The sequence below is a fragment of the Polypterus senegalus genome, chromosome 18 (genome assembly GCF_016835505.1).
Source record: "Polypterus senegalus isolate Bchr_013 chromosome 18, ASM1683550v1, whole genome shotgun sequence".
Lineage (NCBI taxonomy): Eukaryota > Metazoa > Chordata > Cladistia > Polypteriformes > Polypteridae > Polypterus > Polypterus senegalus.
In genome coordinates this window covers 37,034,736-37,048,349 of record NC_053171.1, presented here as the reverse complement: position 1 = coordinate 37,048,349, position 13,614 = coordinate 37,034,736, and the positions used below count along the sequence as shown (strand labels likewise).

The 13,614-nt window shown below is 35.7% G+C and overlaps 1 protein-coding gene across 1 annotated transcript in view; it reads right to left on the bottom strand.

The window, feature by feature from the left end:
* Positions 1 to 5,774: 5,774 nt before the first annotated feature.
* prpf39 (PRP39 pre-mRNA processing factor 39 homolog (yeast)) overlaps positions 5,775 to 13,614 on the bottom strand; it is a 39,953-nt gene continuing 32,113 nt past the window's right edge. Inside the window, exons 11-14 of the mRNA XM_039742117.1 lie at positions 12,810 to 12,994; positions 11,130 to 11,204; positions 8,135 to 8,255; positions 5,775 to 6,167 (exon numbers count right to left, since the gene is read on the bottom strand). Coding sequence (XP_039598051.1) covers positions 6,111 to 6,167; positions 8,135 to 8,255; positions 11,130 to 11,204; positions 12,810 to 12,994 — 438 coding nt within the window. The 3' untranslated portion in view covers positions 5,775 to 6,110. The remainder of the gene's footprint in view (positions 6,168 to 8,134; positions 8,256 to 11,129; positions 11,205 to 12,809; positions 12,995 to 13,614) is intronic.

Here is a 13,614-nt window from a genome sequence, read left to right as displayed (position 1 = left end):
AAGCTTACAAGCCAGGAGGCTATGTCCCAGTCCTTAACCTTACTCAAAGCCTACAGAGCAATAGGGGAACCTGGATGATGAGGGCGAATGACTCCAGCCGATGACCCCATAGCCAGCACCAAACCCCTGCAGAAAAACCTGGATGACAAGGGCCATACGACTTCGGCCGGTGGAACTGCGGTCAGGACCAGTACACAGCACAAAGCCCACAAGGCCAAAGAGGAGGCTGGAGAGCCAACAGACCGATAACTCCAGGATATCACCCACTGCACCCAGATATGGCCCACCTAAGGACACTGCTGTACACTAAGTTTAAACAGGGAAAAATGATGGCAGTTACCACTTCACCATGTTTTTTTATTTTATTTTATTTTTTTAATTCTTCTACTTTCAAATCCCAACTTCATTACAAAATTGAATGGTCAAACTATTCTAAATACCACAGCTGCTTTAATGTTGTTACTCTCACTGCATCTTCTTCTTCTTTCAGCTGCTCCCGTTAGGGTTGCCACAGCGGATCATCTTTTTCCATTATACTCTCACTGCACCATTCAGAGTATTTATATCACTCTATCTGAGTGTGAATTACAGCTGTACAGCAGTTGATTGGAAAGAGAATTATCAGTATACAGCATCAAGCACACGCTGCCTCAGCCATGCTGCCTATTTGAACTGCTGTCAAACACTTCAGAGCCTTTCCTCGCGGTTCAGAAACAGTTTCATCCCAAGAACTCTAAACACACTCAGTCAGTCCATTAAGTGCTCCTTGTAGAACGGTCACTGTAACAAATATAGCACAACCTGTGCCACTTTATAAAGCACGTTTTTACATATGATGACAATATCATTTTTAAGATGAAATGCAGCAAAATATGTTGATTATATTATACAGATAAAACTTTAACTTCATTTAAATAATCTATATTGTTAATAATTAAACATGTGAGGACACAGTGCCGCAGCACTAGCAAGCCGCTGGCTCTCCGTTTACGGATTGATCCTGCCTCGCGCTGTTTATTTGCTGGGGTTGGAGCAACACTGGATGGATGGATAGATGGGACAGAAAAGTTAAACACGTACCACGAAGATATTTCAATGTTCCATAAAAGTTTTGAAGAATCAGCGTTTTAAGTTTACAGATGGCTAAACGTCTATTACAGAACTGATTGTGTGGCGATTGGGTATTTGGAGAAAGAAAAGTAAGGACAGGAATTGGAGGTTAGTATGTTTGAAAGAGACAGGACTGCTACAAAAAAGTATTTCATCGAAGGTTGTGCATAGCGCAGCAAGCATCTTGCATGAGACATGAATAATCACTGTGCCACCATGTTCCCATGTTTAATAACATGCTTTAACTCCTATCATCATGAAAATGATATCACATATACAATTCAGTATTTTATTTATTCAGAGAGCTGTAATATTACGAATGTAATGGATTCTGTGTCATATCGGAGGGAAAAGAAAACCCGGAAGTACGTAGTGATTCACACACATAGAAGATCAAATACAAAACAAAGCATTTAACGTGCTACTTTAGTTACGATGGGATTTGAGAAACTAGAAAATTAAACAATTTTAAGATGAAGTTTATTATGTTCTACTTTAATGACAAAATAAACTACATGTTTGAAGTGGAAATTTCAAGATTAAAGTTGACATTTCATGCTTTATTCCTACTGTGTCCCTTTTTTTTTTCTCTGTACCCTAATAAGCTTTCATATGACACTCAGATGTTGGGCTACGACTCACCTTTTCATGGCGACTTTGATATCTGACAACTTTTTTTAATTCGGGCACTGTGCGACTTTGTGAACGTGAGCTTTTGAGAGTCTCTGACATGCTATGTCACTCGATAAACTTCCTTTTGCTGTTTATACCACTGTTTAAACCAACAAATAGTACATTTTTCTTTGCCTCCACTTGGTAGTCGCAGAAATTCTATTTTCCCTCGTACTTTTGCCATTAATTTTTCACAGAATACTGAGCTTAAGGGTTTATTTATATTGATTTGCATATTCAAAGAGACATAATTCTGGGAGGAGTTGGGGTGGGGCAGCAGGCACGTGCGTTAATTTTCATACTGACCGGGATTTATGTAGTGGAAGAACGTGGAAGCTGGCGTTAGCACAGATTTAAGCATCTGGATTTAAGCACATTTCCGCTTTTGTGCTTACGTCATGTTATAGTGCAAATTGTACGCACGGCGTTATGCATGAGGCCCCAGAAACTTACTGCCATTTTAAAACAGAGAAACAACTATGGAGGAATATTTTACACAAATGTATATACTGCTCAAAAATTAAAAGAACACTTTTTAATCAGAGTATAGCATCAAGTCAATGAAACTTCTGGGTTATTGATCTGGTCAGTTAAGTGGCAAGGGGGGGGGGTGTTAATAAAACAACAGGTGCACTAGAGGGGCAACAATGAGACGACCCCCAAAACAGGAATGGTTTAACAGGTGGAAGCCACTGACATTTTTCCCTCATCATCTTTTCTGATTGTTTTTTCACTAGTTTTGCATTTGGCTATGGTCAGCATCACTACTGGTAGCATGAGGCGATACCTGGACCCTACAGAGGTTCCACAGGTAGTTCAACTTCTCCAGGATGGCACATCAATATGTGCCATTGCCAGAAGGTTTTCTGTGTCTCCCAACAGTCTCAAAGGCATGGAGGAAATTCCAGGAGACAGGCCGTTACTCTAGGAGATCTGGAAAGGGCTGTGGAAGGTCCTTTACCCATCAGCAGGACCGGTATCTGATCCTTTGGGCAACGAGGAATGGGATGAGCACTGCCAGAGCCCTACAAAATGACCTCCAGCAGGCCACTGGTGTGAATGTCTCTGACCAAACCAATCAGAAACAGACTTCATGAGGGTGGCCTGAAGGCCCGACATCCTCTAGTGGGCCCTGTGGTCACTGCCCGGCACCGCAACTCGACTAGCATTTGCCATAGAATATCAGAATTGGTAGGTTCACCACTGGCGCCCTGTGCTTTTCATAGATGAGCACGTAATGAACGTGATTTATGCCAGGTGCCCCGTGCTTTTCAAAGATGAGCGCAGGTTCACGCTGAGCACATGACAGATGTGATTGATGCTACCGACTGGTCCCCATGCTCGCCTGACCTAAATCCAACAGAACATCTCCGGGATATTATGTTTAGGTCCATCCAACGCTGCCAGGGTGCACCACAGTCTGTCCAGGAGCTCAGTGATGCCCTGGTCCTGATCTGGGAGGTGATCTCCCACTACACCATCTGTTGTCTCATTAGGAACATGCCTCCCCGAGATCAGGCATGCATACAAGCACATGGGGGCCATACAAACTACTGAGTACAATTTGGAGTTGCTCAAATCAAATTTTGGCAAAATGAACTAGCCTACCACATCATTTTTTTCACTTTGATTTTCAGGGTGTCTTTAAATACCATCCTCTGTAGGTTGATTTCAATTTCCATCAAACAATGTGGCATCCTAACACATTACCCATTCCATAACCATATAGATATCTGGAAGGATTTTTCTTCCCTATTGAGATCTGATATGTTTTCAAAGTGTTCCTTTAATTTTTTTTGAGTAGTTTATAGGCATAAAAATAAATGAATTGGGCGATGCAAATATGATAAAATAGGGACCAAGTGTTAGCCAAGGGGAAATTAAACAAAAAAATATGAGCATTAAATGTTGTGTCCCGAAAGGTTTTGTTGCTTATTTATCTTATTGTGTCATGTCCCCCCCTCCCCCCAACCTATAGTCTAGGGGTGGAGGAATGAAAGCTATTCATCAAAAATTTCGATCTCCGGTTTCCAACTACTCTCAACATCTTAGGGTCCCCTGATGGCAAAAACATCGATATCTCAATAATATGTGTGTGTCTGTAATTGGGGACAGTGTATAAAAATACCAAACTCAATACTTAAGCCTGTTATGAAATGATGATGTGCCGATTAGTTTTTGAGCGCAATCGTACAAGAAAAAAAGATGTATTCTAGAGGAACCCTCAAATACCGTAATTCTGCAATTATGAATTCTTCGTCAGTTGTTACCATGATGACCTATTTTATTATCAAAGATCAGCATCAGAGCGGTAAATAATTACTGAAAATGTCGGAATAGTTCAGGTAACTTGGTTCCCAGGGCACAAAGCCTACTGATGCACAAGTCCTAATTTTTTTTTTCCAGTGACACCAGATGGCTAGAAATGAAATCCATCATGGTGACCCATTGAGCCGAGTGGGCGGACCCTGGAGTGTACAGTTTTTTGATTGATAGGCAGTGGGGCATATAAAGCTTTGGACAGTAAATTTTCTGTTAACAGCAGACACTTGGACACAGCAACTCAATGATGAATACAGAGCATTTTGAACTTAAAATATCCGCTTTGATGCTGCATTGTTTAAACTACTCAAGGCTGTGACTGTGCAAAAAAAAAAGTTTGGCCCATACATCTGTGTGAAGTAACGTTACATCCAGAACCTCAGAATCGGTGAGTTCGCAATATTTGCTGTTGTGTTTGGATAGTGACAGCATTGTAAAGCACTAGGTGGCTTCAAATCGTGCAGCATTAGTGTATCATTTAAAAAATATTCTAATTCTCATAGGTTTAAGTTTCAACAGAAACAGTTTAAAATGACAAAATCAATTTCACACTCTCAAAATCACATTAATTCACTTTATACAACTGTCTTAAAGCTGCCAGAATGAATTTTGCTTGAGCAGAACAGGTCCAGTATGGACTGGTGATGCTCAAGGTATTAAAAAACCCCACACTGAAAATGGCACACAAGGTGGTATGGGAATTTCAACTGAAAAGGGTTTAATAAAAAAAAAATTGACCACTTTTTTTTAAGTATATAAAACTACTGTACATCGATGAAGTTCATTGTATGACATGTAGAGAAGATGCTTGATTCACTTTAGCAGAGAATACCTTAGCATTATCATGCTCTCCCCTTAGGTTATGAATTTTCAGATTCATACATTGCATTTTAAAACACAGTTAAAAAAAAAAAAATTAAAATAGCAAGCTTCAGACTATTCAAATTTTGGAAAGGAATAAAGAGAGACATACTTTATATACAGTTTGGCATTTTGGAGAATTAAGGATAAAAGTACTGCCAATGATTTGAACAATTTGAGCTTAAAATTATTTTGGGTTGAAGCAAAAGACTTGACACACTCTAGTCAGTGGTTAATTATAAAATATGGGGGATGACTGAACAGAAACAAATTTATCCTTTGACGACAGGAAAGGAAAAATCTCATAACACTGCTACAGGACTCCAAAACATTTTCTTAATTATTTCAACTTTGTTATTAGGAAATACAATAGACGGGAACAGTTTCATTTTCATATTTCATACAATTGTAAGTTAGCATATTTTAAAAAAATTTCATGGTGTACTTAAATATGTAAGTGCAAAGATCAACATCATTCTGGGCCTACCCTGTGATTTTCAGGTGGGAGCTTCACCACTGGGTAAAGCAAGGTTTGTGATAAAAGTGACAGGAAGACAGAGACATCAGGGCCTACAACAGGTAACTTGTAGGGTGAACATCAACAGCTGTAAGGTCACCATTACCTCCAGATCTGTTAGCCCAGTGCCGGGGAAAAAGGAGATGAACAATTTGGGTATCCAGATCCCCAATGAACGACAATGTCATCAAAAACTCTGAAGGTATGTTCATGCCAAAGACCACTCCAATCTGCTTCTTCATGGAACATGGTATACCATCAACATTGCATAAAGAACAAAATCAAAACAATGTTCCCCATAATTTCTCTTTTATTATGAAATTAAATTTTTCCAAGTCACAATAAAAAAAGAAATCCCTACTACCCAATAACAACGTGTAAAAATGTTGAAAAAAGGTCACCTTATGAAAAACAACATGTGTTTGTGTATGTGTGTGTTTGGAAAAGAAACATTTTTGTTAAAGATTTTATCTTAAGATCGTATTCCTTCAACTTTAGAAACTGGTGTGCACCAAAAACCAAATTGCACTTTGTTTTCCTTTTTTAAACTCCAGAAACCAATGGCAGCTTCCATTAAAAAAACCAATGGCTCAATAGTGCTGCAGGCAGGATCACCAACAAATTCAAATCACGTAGGAGGAGGTGGGTAATACTGTCCATAGTTCCAAGGATTCTGATAATTGTACTGTGGAGAAAAACAAAATAAATGTTACCAAAAATCACGTGTATTAAAAAATATATAATAAACTCAGGCCTGCGCGAGATTAATACCAGAATGCTTTTTGTACTACATTGTGTCAAGTTATACATTTATTTATCATTATTTCAAACATAGAAATCATAACTTTAAGACCATTTATTCCAATTCAGGGTCAGAGGGCTTGGGCTTTTCCCACCACCACAGGGTGCTAGGCTGGATGTCCTGTAGAATTGGCAGTAAACAAATACTACTTTGGGAATGCAGGAGGAAAACCCACACAAATATGGGGAATAAAAAAACATGACATCCCTGAGGTGGTAGTACATCTTGACTGCACAAAGCAGTAACCTTAAATAGTAACTGGACATCCAATGAAAATTGCACTGTTTTGGTGCATTACACTTTACCTGGGTGCTGACAATTACTTTTGTAGCCCTACTCAAATATTAAAAATAGTTTAATGTCTTTTGATTATTACTGTTTTAGCATAGGGCTAAATGGAGTAAATAAAAAAATACAGAATTAATAATCAACAATAATTAAATACACCAACTTAAATCAGAATTTCTCTGAACAAACAAAATCTGCGTAACAGCTAAATGCAGCAGGATATTCAACAGATATTCATTCATTGCAGGTGAGCAAGTTTTCAAATCCAAATTTTAAACTTATTTTAATGAAAAAAATTGAGCAAAGTAAGCTGAGCTGTTAATTTATTAAAATATTGTAGGAAAATCTGTCTTTGTGATGAACATAAATCATTTACAGTAAAATATATCCCCTGATTTAATGTACAGTACAGTTTCTGAACAGCCTGTGTGAAAGTGTACCATTTTACTCGCCTCATGGTGTTGTGCATTATATTGGTACTAGAAAAGTACTTCAAAACCACAATTTTAAAATGATACGGCACCAGCATTTTGTGATTTTTCCATACCCGAAGTAAACATCAACTTTCCTCTAAATAAATGAAACGCCTCAAACCACCGAAAACACTCAGAAGTGTACATTTGCTAAAATGCCAATTTTGTAGACCTCAAAAACCTAAAACCACAGGCTTCACAATCAAGACTTTACAGTTTCAATACAACTGGCACTTAATGCTGCAACACCCCACCTGAACTACTTAGATGCAAGCAGGACTTCAACAGGGAACATATTGCTTGACAATGGCACAATTTATGTGATTAAGAGAGAAGTAATGTTGCAACAAACGACAGAGATGTGCACTAGGGAGGCTGGAGTATGATGAAAGTATGGGTTTAAGGGTTTTTGGAGTTATCCGTTATTTGCTTGAGAATCATTTTGCTACCAGTACTGATGTCCAAGAGCAGGTATTGATACCAAAGTCAGACGTTTAGTACTGACTATGCTGCTTTCACCAGTAATCTTCAAGTCTAATCTTGAGTATAGGAGGAGGTAGTATAGGTACTATACTACCTATGCCAGGATAAAGTGAATTATGTCCTTTTGGCCAAAACCTGCAAAAGCCTAACTATCTACATCACTAAATAATAAGGGAAAATATAAACACATACAGAAAAAGGCCCAGTGACAATTCAGAAAAACTGTTTTGCATTTAACTAAAGCATGAAACAAAAGCACAATGCAGTCTTAAAAATTATTTTGAATGCTCACATTAGGACTAATTTAAAAGCCAATTCAGTATCCTTTAGTTCATTGGGAAGGCACAAAATGGTTAGAAAAATTCTAGACACGAATGAAGGATTTTATGTAAAGCATAAATCAATGTTAAAAGGTCTAACTGGAGTTCTAAAACTCATGGGTAATTCCAATTAAAAGTGCATAACTACCAATATTCCCCTAAAAGTACAACATTTATATACATGTGTATATACACACACAAAAACACTATATACCTATATAAACATGAAACTCTTAATTATTTATATTCTTAACAACAATCCAAATATAAAGCATTCTGTACAAACCTGGTACCAGGCATTGTAATTATAGGCTGACTGATTTACTTGCATGTCACCTCCCATCATCTGCCCAGAGGTCAAATTTGCATCGTCTATACGTTGCTTCTTTTCTTCTGGCTCATCTGACCTAAATACACAAATCAGATATTAAGTGTTAGAAAACTCGCCCTACTTGCAATATTCTTTACTTAAATGATAATGGATCCCTTGGATTAAAGAATTCTACTGCACCGTCAACCTTTTAAAATAATTAAAGAAAATACACAAATTGCTAGATTTTATACAAATTACAGTTACTAAGTTTAGAAGCAAATGATCTTTAACACGTAAAGAAACTATTAAAAGACAAGACTTTATAGAAAAACCTTGAAAGGTTATTTACAAACAAACTGCTTTTCATTTTATTATAGTGCCTTTCCACATTAGTACCACCTAAAAACACACACACACAATAGAACAGCTTATGATTTTTTTGATTTAATCATTGAAACAGTCGACTACAGTAACACCGTGAGATGGAGGAAAGACCTGAATTTGTAGTCTTTTGGCATAGAGCCCACATACTATGACACAGACAACCTCATATCACCACTTCTACTGTCATAGGGTTACAGGCAAAGTAGCTTTACATAAATAACTAACCACAAACCCTGCTCTGGACTCACTATGCACTTGAACAGATACACCGGTATCTCATTTCTGTTACAAACTATTTTCAGGCACTGATTAAACTTTGCATATTTCTAGATGTGGTGTTTTTAGAATAAGGGGAGGTAAATTTACATTCTTCTTAAACTACAAAATTTCTGAAGTGATAGCAACAAATCAAAAGGTCTGCACAAGACCATCTACATTTTACTTTGTAGGTGGTTCCAAGACAATGTCTACGCAAAAGTTTTGTTCATGACAGGTTAAATAACTGGAAAAAAATTTCCGATCATAAACCCGATCACAAATTACTTAAAACGATACATAAAATTTGACGGTCATTAAAAACAAATAATAAAGCCAGCAAAACAAGTTTGACTTCAGGTTTTACCAGATTTTCTGTGGCAAGCATTCTTCAATATACAGTATACAATATGTTTAAATTACTCATCTTTCTTGAATGGTGGGAAATTAATGAATGAAGGAGAGTTTACAAGTTGCAACTAAGGGTGGAAACCTATGGTTTAAATTGATTGAAGGCTGGGAGATAGTACAGTACTGTATTATCTTTGAACACTGCATATGTGACAAGCAATTTTATTTTGCATTAGGACTTTTTATGCACTCTAATGCTAGTAAAAGAAAATGCTTCATTTCATTTAGATTCTAAGAATGGCTTGTGAGCAGCATTTTTACAAGTGAAAGAAGGCAAGCACTGTTGCATGACTGCAGAGATTTTAATATAACATGCATTGCGCATGTTGAAACCATACATTTATAATTTTGCATTTGGAAATATTAGAAGGAAGATATTACCCTGACACAAAATAATGCAATTCACAACTGTCATAATTAGGTCAGAGTACACATTAGGCTGCATCAACTAGATAAGCTGGCTAATGGGATTCTCTCCTCCAAGTCACAGGAACAAACAAAATTCTACACAAGCACAAACTAAGTACAAGTGGAGTACCCACAGGTTAGGAAACTTGGTGATACTTGTGCTAAATCTTCGGTTTAAATGGTCCAATACCTTAATTACTACCCAACTACTTTGTATGAATTAAAGAAAGTCTCCATCTCTTTAGTTTATTATTAGGAAACATCTGAAAGTTTAAAATGAGTAATACTGAAAGCATTCTATGGTGCCACAACTATAGACAACTTAATTAAACATGGAAAAAAAATAGTTAATAGTCTCCCATTTACTAAATATGGAAATGTACATTTAAATAGAATTCTCAAAAATGCATTCAAGTGTATACAATTAAATGCTTCTTGTTGGAGTAGGAAGGTTTGAGAATGTTCTTGTTAAAAGCATTACAATCTTAATTACAGGTATGTGACCTGCTCATTACCCAGAGACAAATTTAGACCATGCTTGTCATTTACTGTAACAGTGTAAACTAGTATTTCATCTTTATCTCCATTTAAGGAGAATGTATGAGAATCAAAGAATACAACATTCTAAATGTATCTTTGTGATAAAAAAAAAAATTGCATTCATAAAGGCAGATGTACACCTTTACCATGGTAACACATCCAAAATGTAAATCATTTTAGGTCCAAGCATCTCTGAAAATATCAATGCTACTAAAAGAAAAACAGAACAGAATCTTATGGAAAGCACAGGGTGCTGGTTTGTTGATTTACCTATGCATTACTGCATCTACATCTGGGCACAAAGATTCAAAATTCAAAAATAGTGTTTAAATGTGAAATTACAATCTGGAAATTTTAGCTGACAGTATGGACACATACCTTTTCTATATACTGATCACTACTAAAATTGAGCAATGGGAGAATAATTTAAAGAATGATCTATAGTTTTGTATTATGAAACAAACAAAAAACAAAGAAAAGCACATGTTCAAGTTTGCCTTAATAGAACTCAAAAGCTGAAGATTGACCATTCTAGCTTTTCTTTAACATGTAATTTTCGTAGATCCTGTGTAACAACAACTCAAAACACACAGCTTGTTATAACTTAAATATTCTATTGATAATACCTATAGACAGACATACAACATACTCCTTTAGGTTTTTAGGCTTTAAAATTTTCCAGAGTGCTCTGTGCCCCAAAGATTACATAATAAAACACCAGGTCTATGCATTTATTTTTTTTATGTATACTAAGCACTTATTTTTAGAACCAATTTTGCATGTCAAATACATAGTGTTTATGAACAAATAACTTCGACTTGAAACTGCTGAACTCATCCTTTAACAAACCTACTAACGCATTAATATATTGACTAAACTACTGCAGGAATGATAACCTTCACATATTCAGAGTAATAACTTACTATGGAATAAAATCATTTAAGCATTATATTTTTTTTATATAAATTACCCATTTTCTGCTTTCCTCTTTAATGAATCTTGTTCTTTAAGAAGTCTTTGATGTTCATCATATGCTGCCATTAACCTTTAAAAAAATACAATCAATCAACTCATGTTTATTACAACAGTAAAGCTAGTTCCTGTTTTAAACTGTCATTAAAGCAATTTTGATATTTAAAAAAAAGCACTTAAAAAGTACATCTTGACATAAAAAAGTAACATTTAAAATAATTAAACCCCAAATATTTAACAAACAGCACAGGGTATGGCACAATATCAAACAAATGTGTGACATGGTGCTTTAGCTTGTCGACAGATTACTTTCACTAATCTTAATAATCAAACAGACATGTTCTAAATTGCCTTGCTCCATCAAATATAAGACGACAAGGAGATTGAAGTGTTTGGTGAAGGGATAGGGAAAGGAGGGAAAGAAAGCCAGTTTAACAAAATGTATTTAATGCCAAGACAAGTCTTCAAATCACGGAAAACAAATTTTTAAAAAGCAAAAACTCTACAATACAGATAAATCATTGAGACATTCATACGATCAAAAAACAACTAGAATGTAAATACGGATTCTTAAAGTAATCCAGTTTGCAGCAGGAAAAAAAAAACGACTTGAGGGGGTTGGAATTAACATAATAAATTTACTCTTATTTAACACCAAACTGGCACAACTGAATCAAAAAAAAAAAAAAATGTCAAGATCTCTTTAATCCTAAATTAACAACATTGATTATTGTCGGCCATTTTAAATATACATTAATTCCTGACTAAGACTGATCCTCTCCAAATACTTTCCACTGCTGCTTTTAAACAAGCAGATAGGGGATTGCAAGGGACGATCTCCATGCATATGGCACAGTACTTTATATTACCAATAAATCTGATATACTGGAGAAATTACAGAACAAAAATCTAGATTTAACATTGACATGAATTAGAACATATTATTCTCAGTCAATGCTCTTGGCACTTAAATTGAACATTATAGGTTTTCTCTGTTTCACAAACAGTGCAAAAAATCTAGGAGTCAATTACAAACTTAGAATTTTGCCACAAGATAAACGTTTGTTAAACTCAAGGTTGATAGATGTCGTCTCAATCTTACATAAGTTACATAAATGTTCTCAAATTTAACATCTTAGTGTTGTATCTTCATCTTTCTTTACTAAAAAGAAAAAAAGTTCCTGAAAATTTGTTTAAAATGTCTCCATTACTTGGCAAGTAGTCCTGTTTCTTTAGGCATCCATATTGGGCTTCCGTTAACTTTTTTGAAATTTTAGTATTGAGCAACAACCACATACTGGGTTATCTGATTTCACTTCTCTCTAAAAGTGTTGGAGAAGGTTCTAAAGTTGAATGGATATAAAATATGGAGTTTTGCAGTGTATGCTCAGAAGGATATACAGGGTGGTCCAGATCTAATTATGCAGATCCAGATCGTATGGATGACTTTGATTTATGCAGCAAAGATTCCAGTTCGGCGCAAAGACGATTCTTCATGTCGTCACTTCACACACTTCGATCGTCCGGGATTTTTCAGGTGATTTTCTATGTAATAAACTTAAGTTATAGCATAATGACAACTGCATAATTAGATCTGGACCACCCTATACATATACAAATTTATCACAGAAACAAATTATCTGTAAAAATACATTTTAAAAAAAAAAAATGCACGTACTTGTTCACATCACCTCCAAAGTCTTCCAGAAATTCTACTTTTCTTTGTGAGAATATTACTCTTGTTTCTGTTGGTAGGAAGCTGTTTATCGCAGAGTCAAAGCATTTCAGGATGTGGTCTTCATTTTGTCTTAAGTCTCCACTAAACTCCAGTTCAAGAAGATTGAGGTACAGCTTAGGGTTGTGCTACCAAGTTCAAAAAAAATCCAGAAAGTAAAGTTAAATACGAAAACTAAAACAGTAACTTATGATGTAAACACACAACCCATGAACAAAGATGAATACATGCATTGTCCAATTTGTACACTGTGTCAGGGGAAAAAGAAAAGAAAAGAAAAGAAAATGGTCTTAAGTTGAAATGTAAACTTTCAGAACCTCCCCTACCTTTATCTATAACACTTGGGCAAAGTTACTGCATTTAAGTAATTTTTCAAAAGGGACCTTAAAAGTTGAAATTAACCTTTAAAACAAATTATCTATTTATATCAGTATGTTTATTTCTTTTAAGATTAAAATATTTATGAATACTAAAAAGGAAGCATTAGAAGTTCTTAGATAGCATTACACTGGTACGGAGTAATGACTACAATCAAAATGAACTTCCAGGTTACACAGATTAAATGGTCCCAGCTTCAACGGTATTTTATGGATTGGTGAACCTGGAAAGCAATAGTACTCGATTGGTCTTTTATAATTGTGTCAAATCTGTACTCTAAAATTGTCACATTAGACACAATGGCCAATTTAGCCAACATTACATTGCACTGACCTTTGCTGTACATCATAAATCAAAAACATTTTCATTA